We start from the raw sequence: 24820 nt of genomic DNA, 5'->3' as shown, positions 1-24820 counted from the left end.
TTGCAAAGATGTGGAAACAAACTAAGTGTTCATCAACTAATGAGTGGATAAAGAAAATGTACATATATATCAATGGAACATGACTAAGCCATTAAAATGAACAAAATTATGGCATTTGCAACAGCTTTGATGGACCTTGGGTCAATTATTCTAAGTGAAATAACAGGATTAAAAAACAAAAGCCATATGTTCTCACTGATAAGTAGGAGCTAAGCTGTGAGTATGCAAAGGCATACAGAGTGATATAATGGATTTTAGAAAGACAGAAAGGGGAGGGTGGTAAGGGGCTAGGGATAAAAAACTACTGGGTTACAATGTACACAACTTGGGTGATGGGTGCACTAAAATCTCAGAATTCAACACTATGTAATTCATCAATGTAACGAAAAAACACTTGTACTCCAAAAGTTATTGAAATAAAATTACTTTGGAGGTACAGGATTTACACTATGACTTGAAACAATCAAAAACAAAACCAGTCACCCACCCCCCTCCCAAATCCCTGACACACACAAACCACTGGTATTCAAGACACCAAGTATCAGGGAACACAGGATAACGATACCTGAGTGACAGGAAACAAAGCAGGTACAGCCTATGACTGCTCCAGCTTACTTTACAGAGTTTTCAGACCACAGTTCAGAGAGAGGAACCCATGGGGAGCCTGGAGGGCTCCCTGAATTGAGGAAATATAACTGAGAGTCCAGGAAGACCAAGGCAGCTAGAATTCACAAGAGAGAAAACCAAAGAGGAGGAAATTGCCAAGAAAAACAACCCTAGAAACCTAGAGCACATTGCCCTTTGAGTATTCAGCAGAGTATCAATCAGTACGTACATGTGAAGAAACAACCCAAGGCTGGAAAAAGAGCTACTTGAAGAAATTAGAGGGAATAGGGTCTGGTTCTCATACATTGCCAGGAATAGTGCCTGTTCCCAACAACTAAATTGGAAAAATCTCTTAATTCACAAGACAGTAGGTAAAGTACTCAAGACAGTCTTGCCTCAGTGATAGGGAATAATTAGCCCATTACTGAGCACTGCTCTGGATCTGCCTCACAAATCAGAGAAGCAAGAGCTTAAAAGATCACTCTTTCCAAGTAACTTAATTGCATTCAATTTAAAACAAAGCTCAAGGATATTTACAGAAATATAAAAATAGCCAACAGCCAATAAGGTTAAATTCATCACATCTGGCACCCAATCAGAAATTACCAGGCACGCAAAGAAAGAGGAAAATGAGATCCACAATGAGAAGACTAGTCAATCAAAACTAACACTGGTGTTAAAATTAAGACTGGAAAGTTATAACTATATGCCATATGTTTAAAAAACTAGGTTGAGATGTAAAATGTGTTTACAAAAACAAAAACCAATATGAATTGCTAGAGATCAAAACTTCAATGTTTGAGATAAAAACACTGGTTTTGACATATTAGACAATGTAAAAGAAATGATAACTGTTCTTAAAGATATAAGAATGAAACGCAGAGGAAAATAATTTAAAAGAATGAAATGTATCATTGAGAAACTGGAGAACTTCAAGCAGCCCGATATATGTGTAATCGTCCTGAAGCGCAGGGAGGGACAAAAAACAGTCAAGAAATTATGACTGACATTTTTCCAAATTTGATGGAAACTACAAACCTACGGATTCAAGAAACAAAACAAACTGCAAACACAAGAAACAACCAACCAACCATCCCAAAGTACATCACAATCAAATTGCACATAACCCATGGCGAAAAAAAGTTTAAAAGCATACAGAGAAAAAGACATGGTATTTACAGAGAAACAAAGATAAGCATAATAGCAGTTTTCTCATCTGATAAAAATTACAAACCCTCAAGCAAAAATATTCTAAAATTCATGTGGAAATGCAAATGACCTAAAGAGCCAAAACAACTTTGAAAAAGAACAACAAAGTTGGAGTGCTAACACTGCCAGATTACAAGATTTATCGATTTATCAAAAAGCTACAGTAACCAAGATGGCACGGTATCGATATCAACATAGACAAACAGATGAATAGAATAGAACAGAGTTCAGATATTGATCTACATGTATACGAACATTTTTTTTTTTTTTGGCAGAGTCTTACTCTGTCATTCAGGCTGGAGTGCAGTGGCACGATTTCGGCTCACTGAAACCTCCACCTCCCAGGTTTAGGCAATTCTCCTGCCTCAATCTCCCATTAGCTGGGATTACAGGCATGCAACACCATGCCCAGGTAATTTCTGTATTTTCAGTAGAGATGGGATTTCACCACGTTGGCCAGGCTGGTCTCGAACTCCTGACGTCAAGTGATCAGCCCACCTCGGCCTCCTGAAGTGCTGGGATTACAGGTGTGAGCCACCATGCCCAGCCTGAACAATTAATTTTTGACAAAGGCACAGAGGCAGTTCAGTAGAGAAAGGATAGCCTTTTCAGCAAATGGTGCTGAAATAATTGAATATTCACATGCTAAAAGTGAACTTTGAGCCACACCGTGTGCCATATTCAAAAATTAACACAAAATAGAACATAGACCTAAATGTAAAACTGAAATTATCACATTTCTAAAAGACAATTTGGAGATCACCTTTGTTAGTCTGGGTTACATGATGATTTCTTAGATATGATGCCAAAAGCATGATCCAAAAAAGAACTGGTCAACTGAACTTCTTCAAAATTTAAAACTTCAGCCCTTGAAGACAGTTGGGAGAATGAAACAACAAACCACAGACTGGAAGAAGGTGTTTGCAAAACACATGTCTAATAAAGAACATCTATCTAAAATATATAAAGATCTTTGAAAAATCAACATTAAGACAACCTAATTAAAAATAAGCAAACACAACTGAACAGACACCTCACCAAAGAATATGTACAGATAGAAAACATGCATAAGAAAAGATGCTCAACATCCTTGGTCACTAGGGAACTGCAAATTAAAACAACAATGAGATACTACTACATCTCTATTAGAATAGCTACAACCCAAAATACTGATCATACCTAACGCTGCTGAGAATTCAAAGCAACAACTCTCATTCATTGTTTGTGGAACTGTAAAGTGGAGTAACATCAGCAAGACAGCAGAATAGAAAGTCCCTGACTACCTGAGATCTGAAGTCAACAACATAGAGACTGATTTCTTTTGTGAGTATTCCAGAGACCAGTTAAGATGCATCTGTACCTTAAGAGAACACAAAACGAGCTGCATCTCCAATAGGAACATTTGTGGCATTCATTCACCATAGTCTACCTCCACAGCTCAGCATGGAACCAGCAGAAAACTCCCAGCTTCTGGTTTCTCCCAGGGAAAGGAGAAGTTGGAGCATGACTTCAGCATTCTGGGTTTACAGGAGGCTGCCCAAGTGACTGTTTTCTGTCTGGGATTATGGACAGGACTTGGAATACTCTAGATGCCTAGAGGTTGCTGATGACAGAAGAGAGCTTGGCTGCCTGCTGTCATTCCAGAGGACCTGCAGTACAGTGGAGGCTGATACAACTTGGTAGCCTTTCCCTGGGAACTGGGTATGGAGGAGAGAATTGCGAAGCATGTATCCAATGTTCTGATGTTTTAGGGCTTCCTAAGGGACTAATTTCTCTCTTGCCTGACTCAGGGTACTGACAGGACCTAGAAAACTCTAGAAACCTTGGGCATCTGAGAATGGAAGAGTGGGGCTATTTGTGACAGTTCAGAAAACCCGCAGTACCACAGACTGACACCAGAAGGAAAGAGAGATTATAGACATCTGAGAAACCCACAAATTACTAATTGGGAATCTGCACAAAACAACACAGACACAAAAATTTATGAAGGATATTATACGATGATAAAATGGTCAATCACCAGGAAGATCTAACAATGATAAATACATAGTACCCAACATTAAAGCATCCAAATATATGAATCAAACATTGAGGGAAATGAAAGGAGAAACAGCAACACAATAATAGTAGGTTTCAGTATCCCCACTTTCAATAATAGGGCATCTAGGCATATCAATAGTGGAAGAGAGGACTTGAACAACACTATAGATCACATAGACCTAACAGACATATACAGAACACTCCACCCAACAGCAACAGAATACACATTCTTCCCAAAAGCACATGGAACATTATCCAGAACTGCCCAGATGTTAGGTTACAAAACAAGTCTTAATGAATTTAAAATGACTGAAATCAGACCTACTATCTCTTCAGAACACAGTGGAATAAAACTAGAAATCAGTGGCCTAAGAAAGCTAGAAAATTGACAAATATGTGAAAATTAAACAAGATGCTCTTCAACCACTAGAAAAATAAGAAATAATTATACCCAAAATTAGCAGCAGGAAGGAAATAATAAAGATTGAAGCATAAATAAATGAAATATCGAATATAAAACAAAATAAAAATCAATGAAACTAAGAGTTAGTTATTTGAAAATAGTAAATTGACAAATCTTTAGCTAGACTAAGAACAAAAGAAAATTCACATTTAAAAAATCAGAAATGAAACAAAGGATACTACTTCTGATGCCACAGAAATAAGGATTACAAGAGACTACTATGAACCATTATAGGCTAACAACTTAGATAATCTAAGAGCAACAGATAAATTCCTAGAAACACACAACCTACAATGACTGAATCATGAGAAAATACAGTATGTTAAGACTTACAACTAGCAAGGAGATTGAATCAGTAATCAAAAATCTCCCAACACAGAAAAGTCAAGGACCAGAGGGCTCCACTGAAGAATTCTACCAAATATTTAAAGAAGAATTAAAATCAATCCTCCTCAAACTCTTCCAAAAAACTGAAGAGGGAACACTTTCAAATTCATTTTACGAGGTCACCATGATGCTGACAGAAAACCCAGACAAAGACATGACAAAAAAAGATCACACGCCAATATCCCTAACAAACATAGGTACAAATATCCTCAACAAAACCAAGCCAAATTCAACAACACATTTAAAAAAAATCATATACCATGATCAAGTGAAATTTATCCCTGGGATGCAAAGATGGTTCAACATATGAAAATCAATCAATCAATCACATTAACAGAAAGGATAAAAATCACATAATGAATTCAATAGATGCAGAAAAAGCATTTGACAAAAATTAACACCTTTTCCTGATAAAAACACTTTCTTTTTTTTTTTTTTTTTTTTTTTTTTTTTTGAGACGGAGTCTCACTCTGTTGCCCGGGCTGGAGTGCAATGGCCGGATCTCAGCTCATTGCAAGCTCCGCCTCCCGGGTTCACGCCATTCTCCTGCCTCAGCCTCCCGAGTAGCTGGGACTACAGGCGCCCGCCACCTCGCCCGGCTAGTTTTTTGTATTCTTTAGTAGAGACGGGGTTTCACTGTATTAGCCAGGATGGTCTCGATCTCCTGACCTTGTGATTCGCCCGTCTCGGCCTCCCAAAGTGCTGGGGATAAAAACACTTTCAACCATTAGAAATAGAGAAAATTATCTAAATATAATAAAGGCCACATATGAAAGCCTACAGCTAACATCATACTTAGTGAAAAACTGAAAGCTTTTTCTCTAAGATCAAGAAGACAAAGATGTCTACTCTTGCCACTTCTATGCCATATAGTACCGAAAGACCTAGCTAGAGCAATTAGGCAATTAAAAGAAGTCAAAGAAGTCAAATCAGAAAGAACTAAAATTATCTTTGTTCATTAATGATGCAATCTTATATGCAGAAAACCTTATTTTAAAAAAGCTGTTAGAACCAATAAAAGAATTCCGTAAAGATGCAGAATACAGATTCAGCACACATAAATCATGAACAAGGCAAAAAAGAAATTAAGAAAATCCCATTTACAATAGCACCAAAAAGAATAAAATATTTAGAAATAAACTTAACCAAGGAGGCAGAAAACTTGTACACTGAAAACTACAAAACATTGCTAAAAGAAATTAAACAAGACACAAATAAAAGATAGCACTGGTCATGCATTAAAGATTCAATATTTTTGAAATATCCACACGACTCAAAGCAATCTACAGATTCAATGCAATCCCTATCAAAATCTCAATGGCATTTTTTGCAGAAATAGGAAAAAGCAATCCCAAAACCCCAAAATTCAAAGGAACCACAAAGACCCCTAGTAGACATACACACACAGACACACAATCCTGAGAACGAACAAAGCTGGAGGCTTCATCCTTCCTGACAGGGGCCTACAAATGTATGAAAAAAGCTACAAAAATCAAAAACAGCAAAATGTAACATAAAAACAGGCATGAAGACTAATGAAATACAATAGAACTCCCAGAAGTACATACACACAAATATAGTCAACTGATCTTCAACAAGGGTGCCAAGAATACACACTGGGGAAAGGATAGCCTCAATGGGCAGTGTTGTGAAAACTGAATGTCCACATATAAAACAATGAACCTAACCCTCATCTGACATCACACACAGAAACCTACTCAAAATGGATTAACTCCTTATCTACTGAAATTTCTAGATAGGGAAGGATAGGAGGCTAGAATAATCCATGTAACGGATTAGAGTTGGAGATATCAGCATGAGCTTGTTTAGCTTAATATAGGTATGTATGATCATATAAATAATTATAGATATGTGTATATACGCAGGTTAGTATATACGCACATATTTCTAAGTTCTGTCAGCACCAAAACGGCCTAAAAGAAATAACACCTCAGTAGCAATGAGCATACCTAGCTTAGTTTCTAACACCATTCTTCAATAAAAGGAACCAGAGTTCCTTGGAGAAGTAACTGAATCTAGGATTGGGCAGGAAATACCCAAGATGAGCCTGGAGCATCTTGCACTGCCAGAGAGTAAGAAAATACTTTCCAAAATGTAAAAGAAAAAGAAGATGCAACCCCCTGCCCTGAAAAAAAATAAAAAGTCCAACCTCATTGATGGGGATACGTCAAATGGACACAGGAGCCAAGTGAAAGAGCTCCTAATGGCCAACCCTAGAACAATTTGAGTAACAAAGCAGTACTGAATTATAACCCAAAGTATAAAATGAGTCCATACTGATAAGTAGAAAGCTCAATAGTGGAAAAGAAACAAATATGTACCAAATTCCACACCATTTATATAGATATTCCAGCCTCAAAAAGGAGAGTACACCTGCCCACTCCTTAAGTATGGGCTGAACTATAGTGATTTCCTTAAGTACAGTAAGAAAAGGGAAAAATGAAGAGTCAGTTCATAGTGAAGACACCTGTACCTCAGCCAGGTAACAAGATTAATATCAAGCCATACCTCATGTTAGTAGTATGTACGCTTGATTTGATGCGATGAAAATGGCATTTTATCTCTGTGATCTTCTTTCTCAACACCCATAATCCAATTGTAATCATGAAGAAAAACATCAAATTCCAAGAGAGAGAGACATCCCACAAAGTATTTTGCCCACACTCTTCAACACTGTCAAGCTCATCAAAAACATGCCAACTAAATGTAATATGGTATCTAGGATGGAATCCTGGGGCAGGAAAAGGACACTAGGGAAAAACTTAGAAAGTCTGAATAGACTCTAGAATTTACTTAACAATAATGTGTCAATATTAGTTCACTAATTATAACAAACACACTCTACTAATGTAAAATGTTAATAATATAGAAACTCTGTATTATCTTTTAAAGTTTATCTACAACTGATCTAAAAAAAATATAGGGTCAATTTACATGGGGGTGGGGGGGAAGATAAGCCACAGATTAGAAGAAAGCATTTGCAAAGTATCTCTCTAATAAAGGATTTGTATTCATATAAGTCAAAAGATCTCTCAAAATTCAATACTCGGAAAACAAAAAATCCAATTGAAAAATGGGCAACAGATCTGAGCAGACATTTCACTGAAGATGTATACATGGCAAATATGCACATGAAAAGATGCTCAACATCACTGGTCATTAGGGAAATTTCTTAAATGTTGCTAAAACCACAGTGAGACACATACATATTAAAATAACTGAAATTAAAAAGACTGGCAATGCCAAGTGTTGGCAAGATGGAGGCAGAACCCTCATAGACTACAATGGAAATGCAAAATGTTAAAATCACTTCAAAAACGCTTGACAGTCATTATTCTTTTTTTTTTTTTTTTATACTTTAAGTTCTAGGGTTCATGTGCATAACATGAAGGTTTGTTACATATGTATACTTGTGCCATGTTGGTGTGCCGCACCCATCAACTCGTCAGTACCCATCAACTCGTCATTTACATCAGGTATAACTCCCAATGCAATCCCTCCCCCCTGCCCCCTCCCCATGATAGGCCCCGGTGTGTGATGTTCCCCTTCCCAACTCCAAGTGATCTCATTGATTCCAAGTCTTTGCTGTTGTGAATAGTGCCGTAATAAACATACATGTGCATGTGTCTTTATAGCAGCATGATTTATGATCCTTTGGGTATATACCCAGTAATGGGATGGCTGGGTCATATGGTACATCTAGTTCTAGATCCTTGAGGAATCGCCATACTGTTTTCCATAATCGTTGAACTAGTTTACAATCCCACCAACAGTGTAAAAGTGTTCCTATTTCTCCACATCCTCTCCAGCACCTGTTGTTTCCTGACTTTTTAATGATTGCCATTCTAACTGGTGTGAGATGGTATCTCATTGTGGTTTTGATTTGCATTTCTCTGATGGCCAGTGATGATGAGCATTTTTTCATGTGTCTGTTGGCTGTATGAATGTCTTCTTTTGAGAAATGTCTGTTCATATCCTTTGCCCACTTTTTGATGGGGTTGTTTGTTTTTTTCTTGTAAATTTGTTTGAGTTCTTTGTAGATTCTGGATATTAGCCCTTTGTCAGATGAGTAGATTGCAAAAATTTTCTCCCATTCTGTAGGTTGCCTGTTCACTCTGATGGTAGTTTCTTTTGCTGTGCAGAAGCTCTTTAGTTTAATTAGATCCCATTTGTCAATTTTGGCTTTTGCTGCCGTTGCTTTTGGTGTTTTAGACATAAAGTCCTTGCCCATGCCTATGTCCTGAATGGTACTACCTAGGTTTTCTTCTAGGGTTTTTATGGTATTAGGTCTAACATTTAAGTCTCTAATCCATCTTGAATTAATTTTCATATAAGGAATAAGGAAAGGATCCAGTTTCAGCTTTCTACTTATGGCTAGCCAATTTTCCCAGCATCATTTATTAAATAGGGAATCCTTTCCCCATTTCTTGTTTCTCTCAGGTTTGTCAAAGATCAGATGGCTGTAGATGTGTGGCATTATTTCTGAGGCCTCTGTTCTGTTCCATTGGTCTATATCTCTGTTTTGGTACCAGTACCATGCTGTTTTGGTTATTGTAGCCTTGTAGTATAGTTTGAAGTCAAGTAGCATGATGCCTCCAGCTTTGTTCAAAACGCTCAATAAATTCGGTATTGATGGAACGTACCTCAAAATAATAAGAGCTATTTATGACAAACCCACAGCTAATATCATACTGAATGGGTAAAAACTGGAAAAATTCCCTTTGAAAACTGGCACAAGACAGGGATGCCGTCTCTCTCCACTCCTATTCAACATAGTGTTGGAAGTTCCGGCTAGGGCAATCAGGCAAGAGAAAGAAATAAAGGGTATTCAGTTAGGAAAAGAAGAAGTCAAATTGTCCCTGTTTGCAGATGACATGATTGTATATTTAGAAAACCCCATTATCTCAGCCCAAAATCTCCTTAAGCTGATAAGCAACTTCAGCAAAGTCTCAGGATACAAAATTAATGTGCAAAAATCACAAGCATTCTTATACACCAGTAACAGAGAGCCAAATCATGAATGAACTTCCATTCACAATTGCTTCAAAGAGAATAAAATACCTAGGAATCTAACTTACAAGGGATGTAAAGGACCTCTTCAAGGAGAACTACAAACCACTGCTCAGTGAAATAAAAGACAGTCATTATTCTAAGTGAAGTAACTCAGGAATGGAAAACTTAAGCTATGAGGATACAAAGGCATAAGAGTAATATAATGAACTTTTTGCTCAGGGAGGAAGGTTGGGAGGGGTGTGAAGGATAAAAGATTACATTAAGGGTACAGTATACTGCTCGGGTGATGGGAGCAATAAAATCTCAGAAATCAGCACTAAATAACTTTTCTGTGTAACCAAAAACCACCTGTACCCTCAAAAATTATTCAAATAAAAAAATTTTTAAGTTCGGGAGTATCTTGAAAAAATAAACCTATCATATCATCCAGTCATTTCATTCTAAAGTACTTGCTCAAAAAAAAATAAAAGCATATGTTCGTTCAAAGATGTATACAAGAAAGTTCACAGCATTCTACGTATTCTAATGAATAAAACTTGAACCAATCAAAATATCCATTAATAGGTGAATAAATTATGGCAGAACTCTACAACACAATACTTCTGAACAATAAAAGAAATGAGCTACTGATGCATGCAACATGAATGAAACTCAAGATAATGCTGAAAGAAGCCAGATATTTTTTAAAAAAATAGTACACACTATATGATTCCTTTATACTAAACTTTCAAAAATGCAACAATCTGTAGTGACAGGAAGCAGATCAGTGGTTACCTGTGGGAAATGGAAGGGGCAGGGACTACAGAGAACCAAGAAGAAACCTTCAGGAGTGTTCAAATGTTCATTATCCTAATTTGTGGTGATGCTTTCATGGATGTAAACATGTATATGTCAAAATATCACATTGCACACTTTAATATGTATACTATTTAGTATACTGATCCAATTTTGATAAAGCTGCTGAATATGCGAATGGAGTGTTACCAAGTGGTGAGAGAGAGAGTAACTACACAGCAAGATGTTTTCCTTCTAAAGGAGATACTGCATGGAAAGTTGAAATTTAGAAGAGACTTCACGATGAGTGCTATTCAAAGTGCTGTTCTACAAACCATCACTGGCCCGTAATAAATAACTTGCACAAGAAGGTAAATTACCTACCACACTAAGCACACTCTTTCCTTCAGCTGATAATTTTTTTAAAACCAAAATTTCTTGATGAAGAAAGCAGTATACTGATACACTTTCTGGCCCAAGCTCCATACTGAATCACTGACCTGTAACAAACAGTTCATAGACAAGCACTTCTCTGCAGACACATTTTTGAGTAGCACTGTTTAGACCACACTCAGAAAACTCTCTAAGCCTATCCTCACCTGTATGATGAGAATAGTAATAATTGCTCTGGATGCCTCAAAGAATAGTATGATGCTCTACTGAGCCATATGGCTTGCAAATAGCAAGCACCTATTAATTACGTATTATTGAGTTATGCATAATTACGTATAACTACTGAGTTATTTGAAGTCATTTAAAATAAATATATAAAAATAAAACGACATTTTTCATTTGCTCAGAATGCTTATTGTTAAAGTTAACTGAGGTAAAAAATGGTTTGCTTTTCCAATGAATTTAACATTCAAAAGTATTCAATATTGAGTTTATTAACAAAAGTGGACCTGTACATAGTCTTATTTCATATTTGAATAATATACACACTGCACAATGGCAACTATTTTTTATCAGAGCCACGTTTCTCCAACATAGAAGTGCAGAAGTAAAAATGTTATTTTCGTTTTTCTGTATTCTTTAAGTTTCTAGAATTCATAAACTCAAAATTGTTCACATAAGTTTACAGTATTTGTTCTTGTTTATCTCTGACAAAGAGGTGTTCTCTAAGAAATTTTATATTTTATAATATTTCCTCTGAAATATGAGAAAGACATGGAATCTCCTGAGTTATATATGCAGCTTATACATTCTTTGAAAAAGTTTTTAAAAATATCACAAAGTAATTATATACCCATAATATATGTTGCTATTCACATAATTATTTAAGCAATATTCAAGTATATTTGTGCTTTATATTTTTACATTACTTTAGAACCTATTTTTAGCTTTCAATAAAACTGTGTATCTCCAAAGATTTCTCAAGTATTTAATAAATGAGGCAAAACAATCATGAAAATATAAACTGCTACTATAGATTTTTCATCTTTCATTTTATGCATTTCCTCTCAACCATGTAATTTCCTGTTAAGAAATGTGGATACATTTTTATCTTTATAATATCAACATTGCTGTTTTCTCAGCCTGTTGCAACAGTCAAGACATCACAGCGTTTCTGAACACACAGTATTCACTCTGCCATATAAGCTGGAGCAATAAAATCTGACAGCACTGGTATTCATCATTTCCAGTTATTTCAACTGCAGGACCACCTTAAAACACAAATTGAAGAGAAAATATCAGGTTATACAAAACTGATGCTGATATATTCCATATTAAATGCTTTGAAGTCTCTGAAAAAGAGCATGGAGAACTCATAACAAGGAAGTACAATACACAGTAACTGATGACATATGCCTGCCAGAATCTACGGTTCAGAATCTGTTACCATTTATATCGGGCTCTACCACACGCACCCTTCACACATGTAGCCCCACTCAGCCATCCAGCCAAGCCTGAGCTGCTCGTTTGGTTAATAGGCATGTGGACCAGTGATCAAAGCACTACAATGTTTGAGCAAATGCAGAGTGTGGAGAGAAGCCGAAGTTTATCGGAGTTTTTAAAAAGCAGGATCAAGAAGATTAAATAGTGGAGCAGTAGAGGTTGTAAGAATCACTGAGACTTAATCACTGAGATGCGATCACCAGAGAAAATGCTGAGCAATAACAAAGAAACATACATATACAAAGATAATTATTTTTATTCCTCCTCACAACAGTTTCCACTGTTTAAATATTATTTTTCTCATTTATTAAACATTAGGAGCAGTTACTGTTATTTAGCCACTCCATTGTAAATGTGAAGTTTTTTGACATTCATTAGTTCTGTCTTGCCTCAATCTGATTTTGTCATAATAACTACAGGCCATATTTTGTCTTCCTAGAAGATCATAAAAGCAATTTTCTATTATTAGTCCACTTAATAAAGCCACTTTTTCTTCAGGATCGTAATTTTTTTTTAATCATAAAAACTCTTCAGAATCAATTAATTTTATTATTCTAAGGTAAAAATTTTATTTTTATCATTAACGAGCATTGAAGCAAAAGAAATTCAGCTGTTAGAATAGCACTAGTATTCTTTCAAAAATTACTTAATACATTATGTTCGAAACTAAGTAATTGAACATTACAAGTTGTAATCAATATCTAAAACTAGAACTCAGAACATACTAACAAAGTATTTTCTGTGCTTAACATAAAACATCAGGAGAAAAAACACTAAAAGTGAACTATGAGTCTAGGAGCATCGATCAAAACTTAAAACGTCTGGCCGGATGCAGTGGCCCATGCCTGTAATCCCAGCACTTTGGGAGGCCAAGGCGGGTAGATCACTTGAGGTCAAGAGTTTGAGACCAGCCTGGCCAACATGGTGAAACCCCATCTCTACTAAAAATACAAAAATCAGTCAGGTGTGGTTGCGGGCCTCTGTAATCCCAGCTAGTCTGGAGGCTCAGGCACAAGAATCGCTTGAACTCAGGAGGCGGAGGTTGCAGTGAGCCGACATCACGCCACTGCCCTCCAGCCTGGGTGACACAGCAAGATTCCAACTCAAAAAAACCCAAAAGCCTTAAACATTCAAATCATATGACAAAATTATAGCAAATACCTTATTTGCTGCTTCCAAGGAATGTATTAGATTCTGCAGCTCCTCTCTATTCATTTCAATAGAATATGGTTTTACTTCAGCATTTTCTTTTACATCTAGATGCAGGCTTAAAAGTGGCATTCGTAATGCAGCAATCTTGTCACTGGAAAGTGCAAGCTGTTTAAAATCAGAAAAATAGCAATTAATAAATAGTAAAAAAAACCATATTGAATATGCATCAGAGGTTAGTTAGCAGTACATTTTTTAAAAGTACTGTTTGCTGTTGAGTATAGAGAAAAGTGAAAGAAACAAATTAAATCCATGCTAAAGCATATTTGAAGAATAGAAAGAGAAAGGAGAGTGAATAAAAGAGAGGAAATGGGTAGGAAAGTAAGATAACCAGTCAGCAATCTTGTGACAGAAGCAGGTATGTAGATCAGAGTCATGCCTGGGAAGTAATGAATGGGTCTAATGTACAAGAAACATAGAGAATTCTTAAAGAAGATTAAAGGCACCAAGAAGATGAAAGTTCATGTACGAAGATAAATGAGACCAAAAATATTGGTAAACTCTCAGAAATTAAGATGCTTAATTAATGGTCAGCTATCTATCACAATATTGATAAATATGTTATCAAGATACCATCTTCAATTAGAGCCACTCAACAGAAACACTCCGTACACTTACCTCATTTCTTAATTTATTTCTCTGGAATATATCCTAGGGGAACTGGAAGAACCAAATATTTATAATACTAGTACTTTTTGAAACGAGCACCGTAGCTTCCTTGGCAGACAGCACAGGGAAACTCAATTTTCCTGGAATCTGAGCCAGAAAAATCCACAAAAACTGAATCTTTGTTTAGAATGCTACCACTTGCAAAAAAATTACTTATGCAATGATAAGGGACATCTTTCCTAATGACCTCAAAGGATCTCTCTTGTGGTACATACACTATAGAATCAAATCTTGACCTATCTCCTCCATTCTCTCACCCAAAAACAGGACCTATAATATCTGAGATCTGGAAGTAGCAGCTTCAGGTTAACTATCTTATGCATAATTCTCCTCCTCAATATTTCCAATAAATAGTTTTTCACCCTGTGCTTGAATACCACCAATGATGATGCATGTGCTACCTCGAGAAGAAGTTACAATCATTTCCAGATATTCATACTTGTTAAAAAGTTCTTCCCTAGGTTGAATTGAAACCTATCTTATTGCAAATAATATACCTTAGTCCTTCACCTACTTTCTGGAGCCACAAAGCATTTATATATTCCCCCATTTATGACTTTTGGCCTTTTAAAGGTAAGTATCATGTTTAATCTTTTCTAGGTTTAATCTTTTCCAGGTACATGGTATCAGTGTTTCAAAGCAATTTCACACACCATGATTTTAAGTTCCTAGTCATTCTTTGCTACCTGGAGTCCAATTTGCTTAAATATCTATTAAGTTTGGCAGCCAAAACTAAACAGATATTACACTAAAAAGATGTTATCATTGGAAACAGAAGGTACTAGCACTATCTCTTGCTTGAAGAACTGCGATTCTGCCGGGCACAGTGGCTCACACCTGTAATCCCAGCACTTTGGGAGGCTGAGGTGGGCGGATCACCTGAGGTCGGGAGTTCACGACCAGCCTGACCAACATGGCAAAACCCCATCTCTACTAAAAATACAAAATTAGCCAGGCGTGGTGGCACATGCCTGTAATCCCAGCTACTCGGGAGGCTGGGGCAGGAGAATAGCTTGAACCCGGGAGGTGGGGTTGCAGTGAGCTGAGATCCTGCCATTGCACTCCAGCCTGGGCAACAAGAGTGAAACTCTTATCTCAAAAAAAAAAAAAAAAACTGCATTTCTACCAACAAAACATGGGCCTGAATCAACACGAATGAAGCCATACTTTGATAAACCAAAATAAACATTTCTCATGTATGCTACCATTAACATCTATCTCTTATCCTTTATTATTTTTTTCTGAGACAAAGTCACGCTCTGGTGCCCAGGCTGGAGTGAAGTGGCACAATGATCTTGGTTCACTGCAAGCTCCACCTCCTGGGTTCAAGCAATTCTCGTGCCTCAGCCTCCCAAGTAGCTGGGACTACAGGCACACACCAAAACACCCACTAATATCCGTATTTTTTCAGTAGTGTTGCAGTTTTGCCATGTTGGCCAGGCCAGTCTCGAACTCCTGGCCTCAAGTGATCCACCCGCCTTGGCCTCCCAAAGTGCTGGGATTACAGGTGTGAGCCACCGCACCTGGCCTCCTTTATCTTTTATATTTATAAAAATATAAAATCTGAAATTGAAACTAAATTTATAAAATTTAAATATTTAAATTAAACATCCTCTATTTAGGTTGCCTATTTCATTCATTTGGTCACTGACGTAATTAGCTGTGACATAATTTTAAACTTTGTGTCACATTATACACGTGTTATAGCTCTAGTTTTATATCACCTTCAGATATGATAAGCATAATACTCATAAAAATGTTGAAAATGACCGGGCCAAGACCAGGGCCAGAGACTTCTTAACTAATATACATTTATCTGTCTTTGCTTAGTTATTTATCTGATTTATGAACCCACCTATTATCTTCCCACATTTTTCTCTACTTAATCCACATATACAATGTAAGGCACTTTATCCAGGGTCATGCTAAAATCAAGAAACAAAATTATTTGTTTCCTCTTCATCTACTGGTCTAGGTATCTTATAAGGACAAAAAGTGGGTCTGAGATTGTTCTTTATGAACTCTACTGATAGTGACTCTCAAAATGTATTAAAAACTGATGTTTTAATAGTATCTTACAGGTTTTCCTCCTAGAGGTAGAATCACATTTACCAGTCTTAAGAAAGCTATGAAGTCTAGAAAGTTGTGGTCAAAAATATATGTTGACCAGGTGGTATGGCTCACGCCTGTAAAACCAGCACTTTGGAGGGCTGAGGCCCCCCAAAGATCACTCACTTGAGGCCAGGATTCGAGACCAGCCTAGCCAAAATGGCAAAACCCCAAATCTCCACCAAAGATAGAAAAATTAGCTAGGTGTGGTGGCACGTGCCTGTAGTCCCAGCTACTCAGGAGGCTGAGGCAGAAGAATTGCTTGAACCCAGGAGGCAGAAGTTGCAGTGAGCTGAGATTGCACCACTGCACTCCAGCCTAGATGACAGAGCACGACTCTCTCTCAAAAAATAAATTATATATATATGTATGTATGTATGTATCTATATGTTGACTATATGCTGTCCCATCACTTATGACATTTAATGATTTACAGATCTAATTAAATTTATTATCAATGTAATGTTATTACACGTGGCTTAGATGTTTGTAGTGTACTTATGCCCAAGTTAATGTAAGGTGTAATTTAAACTATCTTTGATATTTCTTTGGGATAATACATTCCCAAAATAACCAATTTTAGATATATGATACTATAAAGATATTTGTCTATATCCAGAAAATGAAATAAAAAATACACATACTCATAGACTCTTACCTTTACCTGCCAATCAAAATCCTGCAGCTGTGCAGAGGAAATAGCAACTATTTCTCTTGACAGAGCCTGTTTGATTTCATCTTTCCTACTTTTCACACATTTCATGATAGTTTCTTGATGAAATGAATTCAACTGATTCAACTGCTGAAATATCTATAAAAATAAAAACAGACAAAAGAGGCTTTCTGTTTAAAACGTAAAAACACAATTCCACTCTCCTTTTGCACACTTTTAAAGCAACACTAAAAGAAAAAGAGAAATACTTCTGTAACTATAAAAAAGACTAAGATGAGAGTGAGTAACCAGAAAATAGGTTTTAACAAATTTCTGCAAAATAGAGAGTAAAGAAAAAGGACTGATGGAAGCAGCAGCGTGGAAATGAATACCCCTGGAAAACACCAAAGCTGATACAGCCATGTAGGGTGAGCATCTCAAATCCCAAAACGGGAAAAGTTTTGTGAACTGACAGGATGCTCAAAGGAAGTGCTCATTTGAATAGTTAAGATTTCAAATCTGATTTTTTTTAGCAGGGATGCTGCACTGTTGAGTATAATGCAAATATTGCAAAGTCAAAAAAATCCGCAATCCAAAACAGTTCTGGTCCCAAGCATTTCAGATAAAGGATACTCAACTTGTATTAATATATCAGACAATGTAGCCCTTAAGGCAAGAAGTGTTACAAGAAATACAGAAGGACAGTAAAAGGGCAATTCAACAGAAAGACACAACAATCATAAATCCCTGTGTACCTAACACCATAGTTTCAAAATATATAAAGCAGCAAAACTTGGCAGCACTAAAAGAAATGAATAAATCCACATTCAAAATTAGAGGTATTAATACAACTCTCAATAGCTGACACAAAGAAACAAAAAAAAATCAATGAGGATATAGAAGAATTGAAAAAATGCATTCTACCTAACCTTAGCAATATATACAATATTACACCTGACAACTGTAGAGTACACATTATTTTCAAATGTATATGTAACATTCACCATAATGTACCATATTCTGAGCCATTTAGTAAACCACATCAGATCTCAAAGAACTTAAATAATACTGTTCATATTTTTATTACTGGGTAATGAAGTCATGACTAATGAGAAAAGGTAACCAAAAAATTTCCGAATGTGTGAAAATTAAGTAGCACAACACTAAATAAATAAATAAAATTAATCTCATTTATTCTTCCTGTGAACAGGAAGAGGGAAAAAAATTCTTCCCAATTCATTCCATGAGGCCAGAATAAAACTTGACACCTTGACAAGAGTATTATAGGGAGGAAAAGAAAAAAAAAAAAAAAAAAAAAAAAGAAAACACCTAGGCCAATATCACTCAAATATTGATGTAAAAATCCTAAGCAAAATATTGGCAATTCAAATCAAGAGATACATAAAAAAGATAATACATCATGATCAAGTGGAGTTTATTTTGGCAGTGCAGCCTTAGTTTAACATTCAAAAATCACATTAACAAAATAAAGAAGAAACAATAATAAATTCAGGGAAAAGCATTTGATAAAATTCAGTATCCATTCATGGTAAAAATTCTCAGCAAAGTTAGAATTGTAGGATGCTTCTTTAGTCTGACAATGGATATCTATAAAATCACAGAGCTAACATACTAAATGGTGAAATAGTAAACACTTTCTCCCTAAGGTTAGGAATAGACATATATCTACCATGCCTGCTTTTTTAAAAGAAACACTGACTGCTGGTGTTAGTCAATGCACAAAGGTAAGAAAAATAAATGAAAGATGTTAAAGCTGAAAAAGAAAATTATTATATACAATCTCCCCCCAAAAAATCTATATACAATTAGATACAGTAAACAAATTTAGAAAGGCTGTGGGACACTATATAAAAATCAACTGTTTGTACATACTAGCAAAAACTATTGAAAAATTAAAGATCAAAAACATCATTTACTCAGAAACAAAAAATATTTGCAAGAGCTCAACACTGAAAACTACAAAACACGAGAGAGAGAAACCAAAGCCCTCTAAATAAATAGAGAAACCAAAGCCGTCTAAATAAATAGAGGGCCAGCCCATGTTCATAACTTTGGAAAGCTAAATGTTGTTGTCAATTCTCCCCACAAATGATCTAGTGATTCAGTGCAATCTCCATCAAAAATCCAGCAGGTTTGTAGGTTAAAACTGAAAAGTTGATTCTAGAGGGTTATCTGAAAACATAATAGCCAAGGCACTCCTGAAGAAGCATGACAATGAAGGCCTTCTATTACCAGATATCAAGACATAATTTAATTTAGCTTTAATTCTACAGTAATTAAAGCAGTGTAGCATTGGCAAATACATACAAGTAGACTAGTGGAATACATTAAAGAGTCAAGATACAGAGGCACAAATATATGGCCATTTGATTTACAATAAAGGCAGCACAGCAATACTGTGTGGCAAGGATGGTCATTTCAATAAACGGTCCACTGGATATTCGTGTAGAAAATTTTGAACTTGACCTCCATTCCACACACAAATATTAATTCAAAATGCATCAGTGACATAATGTGAGAGCTAAAACAATCAAGCTTCTACAAGAACACATCCAAGAATCTTTATGTCTTCAGCATAAATATTTCTGAAACAAAACACTAATAGTATTAGCCAGCAAAAGAAATATTGACAAAGTAGATTTGTTAACTTTCACAACTTGTTTCACCAGAAGACACCATTGAGAGAGTAAAAAGGCAAGCATATAATAGAAAATATTTAAAATACATATTTCTAACAATGAGCTCCTATCAGAATATCATCCAAATCAATGACAAACATAAATAACTTGATTTTCAGAAAAGTGAGCAACCTACACGAGGTCAAATGATTTTTGACAAAGATGCAAAAGTAATTCAGTGGAAGAAGGATATCCTATGACCACGCAATTTCACTTCAAGATATCTACCCCAGAAAAGCTGATGTGAGTGTGAACAAGGAGACATGTAAAGAATGTTTATAGCAGTATTACGTGTAATAATGAAAGAAGCAATGACTATTAGTAGGGAGATAAATAAATCTTATTTAATTTCTATCATCAAATACAAGGATTTAAAATACACTAACTAGATCCACGTTTATCAATGTAAAACACAATGCCGCATTTAAAACAATTTACAAGTGCAGACATGTTACATTTTATTACAAGTTATATACTTATACACCCCAAATAATTCAATATACTCAAAGATTCAAACATACATACAATATATAATACAAAACATGAACACCACCTTCAAGAGTGGTGATCTCTAGGTGAAAGTGGGATATCCGGGTGTGGGATAGGGGAATTTTGGTTACCTCTGTAATGCTTTATTTCTGAAACAAACACACACATTGCAAAATGTTAACACCTGTTTAACTGGTAATGCGAATGTAGGTATCAGTTATATAACTTCTTGTTTTCTTCTGTATGTTTTAAATGTTTCACAATTAAAAGAGCAAAAACAACCAAAAACAAAACTGCAAACACCTAGGATTTCCACAGATTTTTCCATTCACAATTATAAGGTATTTGTTGTTACTGATGATGGCCCTTGTATTATACACTGCTCTAAAAAAACTCAGAAAGAAACCTGAGCATTATTTATTGTAAGTTATAGAAATGTGCAGAGAAGTTACCTCTTCATCAGATAAGTTTTTACCAACTACAGCTTTAAAAAATTTGGCAATATCTTCTAAAACGTGTATCCATTCTTCTGATTCCCAAACAGTGTGATAATCTTGGTACACAGGATAAGCTCGACCACAAATGCCATCAATTATTTTGTGAAGAAGCTAGCAAGAAAAACACAAATAAATGCACTTATAAGTAAAATGATAAAACAAATTTATCTTCCTCTTAACAAACGTTGGGAGATGTTCATGTTATCTGCAAGACCAGCTTAAGTTAAAATGTATAACCACTTTTAAGATTATTCTAATTAAAATTAGAACTCATAAAAATCCTACACTTTCTATTATTATGTCGACCTTCAGAAACTAAAATAATTTTATAAAAATTACATAACGAAAAAACTAAAAGGAAGATACGTATAAAAGATGTATTTACAGCAATGACCAAACAAAAAGATAAGACTTACATCAAAGTCTCTTACTGTAGGCCTATAAGCTACATTTTGCTTTGCCTCCATTTTCACAACATACTTTTTTTTCTTTTGAGGGTCTCACTATGTTGCCCAGACTGGCCTTCAACTCCTGAACTCAAGCAATTTTCCCATCTCAGCCTCCCAAGTAGCTAGGACTACAGGCGAGCACCACCACACCCAGCTCAGCAGTTACTTTAGATGTATTTCCAGAAAGTCTTCAGTACTTTTTTCCTTTTTTCTACATTCCTTTCTATCCTATTAGTATCTTACTATCAGCAATGGAAAGCCTAACACATGTATAACTTAACATAGTGATTAAGACTATGGATTTTGGAATAAAACTATCCAGTTCAAATCCCAGTTGCAGTACTTTCATTTAAATCCAACGAGTCTGTTTCCTCAAGTGTTAAATGAGGATATCATCTCTTCTCTTAATCTTGCTGTAAAGATTGAAGAATAATACATGGAAATCACTTAGCATCTTCCAGGCATGTACAAAGACATGCAGACATTGCTAGCCCTCGTTACCATCCTTATTATTATTATCACTACTCCTCCTCCTCCAATTCACGCCTTCAACATCTATTAACTGAGATAACACAATGCCAGTACTATTCTAAGCACTTAACATATACTAAGGTTATCTTTCTCAAAGTTATTTGTATCTTAAAAGAGTAGTATTTGAACCAAATAACTTGGAAATAATCATATTCCACCCCATTTTAACTAATAACTCCTTCCCTCTAACACCACACTTGCCAGAACATAACCAACTGCTTCCAAATGGTGGCTAATACACTATACAAACTGAATTTTTATTTACCATAAATCAACATACTCAATTTTGAATTCATTCAAAATTCTCTACAGCTTATCCTATACTGTCCCCTTGCTAAAGCAAAACCCAGAACTCAGACTGAAAAATAAAAGCATTATCTTTTTTGGAATATGTTTGTTAGTCACTCACAAATATGAAATGCACACTTCATCCCAGTTATTAAATAAGGTCATGGAAATGACCTTATTTAACGACAAAGGTCATGGAAATGACTTTATTTAATGGCAAAGAAACTATAATAGCTACTGTTATGGAGCCCTAATTAGGTACCACGCTCTGGACTGATCCTCATTACAACTCTGAAGTAACCATTGTTATTATTCCTAATTTACAAATGAGGAAACTGAGAATAAATAAGGCCCTACCATAACAGAGTTTTAGTCCATTCGAAAAAGGCAAACATACAAATACATGTAATTTAGAATGATGGAGACATAATAAAAGTATATACAAGGTACAAAGGAGCACAGAGAGGAAGCAAGGAAAAGTCCATCTTAAAAGGATGAGTAGTTGGCCAAGCAAACAGGAGAGAAGAAGGGCATTTCTAGATTCAAGCAACGGCATATATACAGGAGGCAAACTGTAAAATCACACTGCTTGATTTAGGGAATAGCAAGTTATTTTGGGGGGTGCCTAGGGGGTGACAGGAGACAAGGCTGGAAAGGTGGGTGGAGCCAAATCAAAAAGGACCTGTGTACAAAGCAAAAGAGCCTAGTGCTCAACCGGGAAGCAATCTATTCACACATTTGCATTATTTTTTCATATATTTGCTAACAGGTTGGAAGATGTAAGAAAAGAGAGAGGGTGAGCCCAGGTGCCTCAATTTTCAGTTAAGGAATTAAAGATTAAGGGGCTTAAATTGTTGAGGACACTCAAAATGGAGGCAGTAAAGAGGTAGAAGAGATGTGAAAAGGAGAGGCCATGGATGAAACCTAGAACGTCAGGTTGAGGGGCTGGGTGAAAGTGGTGGTGCCACAAACCAAAAATGAGGCTACGGGAGGAGTAGGTCCAGAGGGAAAGAAGAGCTCACGCAAGGGCATACCGAATTTGAGGTACCTGTGGCAGAAGCCTGACACTCAGGGAAGAGATTTTGGTTTGGGGTTTTGGGGGTTTTGTTTTTTGACTGGCATTCTTGAACCATAGAGGAAGAAAATTTTGGCTGGATCTAGAGATTTAGGAGTCATCAACATATATGGTAGTAAAGGTTATGGACCTTATCTAAATGGGTAGAATGAAGACAAGGAGAGCCAAAAGCCAATAAAAAACTCAGAATCGATAGATCTGAGCATAAGTTCCAGCTCTGCCACTTTCTGGATGGGCAATCCTGGGCAAGTTAGCCATAATTTCTGCTGACATTTCAGGTTCATCAGTTGCAAAAACAGAGAAAATAATTAGGGTGTTTTCTTTTTTCTTGACCCTGACAGGAGGTAAGTTCCTTTCTGTCTCCCCCACACTTTCTCCAGTGTAAACGGAATAGAGGAAATAGGAAGACCAAAATTGAGACTTATAAAAAAGATGCTCCACCAGGGCACAGGCTGTGTGTTTCACTCACCATTTTACCTCATCCCATCGGGACGCTCAATGTATGGCAGACTTCAATGAAAAACTGGCTGAACAAACGAATGTGGTTGCTTTTCTCCAGATTCTCACAAGCCAGGTTCTTTCATAGACTGGAAGTCAATGGGTACATCACCTCTTGGGATGACCCTAACAAAAGTAACTCGCCCAGTTATTTCACTTCCTTCCAACTACCCTCAAGGGTGGAGGGGCAGGGTTCGCTTCGGTCTAGGTCACACAGTATTCCAGCACCTAGTACTGTGCCTGCTGCCTGGCAGGTAAGGAGCCTTTGGGAGGTATGTGTTGAATGAATGAAGAAAACGTATACGAAGCAGCAGCAAACACCGACTTGACGCCAAAAGCTTTCAAAGCCCGGTCTGGTGCGGGCGCTTCTGCGCGCAAAGGCCCTGGAGCTGCACCTCTAGGCCAGGGGTGGCGCCCCAAGCTGCCCACCTAGGCTCCCCAGGGAAGGCGGGGACCAACCACCTGAAATCACGCCCCTTCCTCCTCCCTTTCCTAGGGAGCTTGCGAAGGCGTCTGGGTCGCACCCGGCCTGATCCGCACGCCGGGCCGTCCCGAAGCCCAGGCCCCGCGCCGCTTCCCCCAGTACCCTCTCTCACCTGCGGACCCAGCTCGGCCGGCAGCTTCTGCAGCCGCCACAAGAGCGTCCCCTCTTCCGGCTCCATCCCTGCGCGAAGCTGGGGCCTGGGTCACGTGAAAAGGCTGGCGCTTGTCTAAAGCTACGGTTCGCCCACGTGACTGTCTCCGGCGGAGAGGGGCGGGGCGTGGAACCAAGAAGTCCCTGTGCGCTTGCGCAGAGGCGGAACTACCGGTTTCCCCGTAACCAGGGAGTCTGCAGTTTACAATGATGTGGCTAAGATACCCTTGTGCTATTACTTTAAAGGAACATTTACGTATCTTTCAACGCAGTTTGTACCTTTGTTCAGGGTTCTATTTAACTTTCTCTGTAGTCTTTAGAAAACCTTCGAATAAATGTAACCATCTTTTTGGGTGCCTGGGCATGGTCATTCTCCCAGAGTTTTAACGTAAGTCTCTACTAAAGTATCCTGATTTGCAACGTAAATTAAGGTTTTGCCATGAGCAACGTTCTGTACATAGATCACCCTAGGGAGAAAGTACGATTTCCAGCCCCATTTGCAGAAAGCAAACAGGATCAGAGAAGCCACTAGGGTTGTTGAATTTAGCAAATAAAAATAACAAATGTCCAGTTAAATGTGGAATTTCAGATAAGCAATAATATTTTGTTGTA

The 24820-nt window shown here is 36.8% G+C and overlaps 1 protein-coding gene across 2 annotated transcripts; it reads right to left on the bottom strand.

Moving 5' to 3' along the window:
* Positions 1-11304: 11304 nt before the first annotated feature.
* On the bottom strand, positions 11305-24314 carry COMMD8 (COMM domain containing 8). 2 transcript variants are annotated; one of them, XM_023224664.1, is made up of 5 exons: positions 24171-24314; positions 20689-20844; positions 17055-17207; positions 13571-13726; positions 11305-12177 (listed from the first exon to the last, which is right to left on the bottom strand). In XM_023224664.1, exons 1-5 carry the CDS (start codon positions 24234-24236, stop codon positions 12157-12159), a joined length of 552 nt encoding a protein of 183 aa, XP_023080432.1. In that variant the 5' UTR covers positions 24237-24314; the 3' UTR covers positions 11305-12156. The 2 variants fall into 2 exon arrangements, with proteins under 2 accessions (XP_023080432.1, XP_023080433.1); XM_023224665.1 differs by having other exon boundaries at positions 17061-17207.
* Positions 24315-24820: the final 506 nt, after the last annotated feature.

This window comes from Piliocolobus tephrosceles, chromosome 3 (genome assembly GCF_002776525.5).
Source record: "Piliocolobus tephrosceles isolate RC106 chromosome 3, ASM277652v3, whole genome shotgun sequence".
In the NCBI taxonomy this organism is placed as follows: Eukaryota; Metazoa; Chordata; class Mammalia; order Primates; family Cercopithecidae; genus Piliocolobus; species Piliocolobus tephrosceles.
This window is presented reverse-complemented; position numbering and strand designations above follow the sequence as displayed.

Excerpts from the sequence above, each read along its gene's own strand:
- COMMD8 (XM_023224664.1), bottom strand. The coding sequence starts at position 24,236 with ATGGAGCCGGAAGAGGGGACGCTCTTGTGGCGGCTGCAGAAGCTGCCG. Across the intron at positions 20,845-24,170 it reads CGGCCGAGCTGGGTCCGCAG|CTTCTTCACAAAATAATTGA; the intron begins GTGAGAGAGGGT and ends TTTTCTTGCTAG. Across the intron at positions 12,178-13,570 it reads CCTTGGAAGCAGCAAATAAG|GTGGTCCTGCAGTTGAAATA; the intron begins GTATTTGCTATA and ends TTGTGTTTTAAG.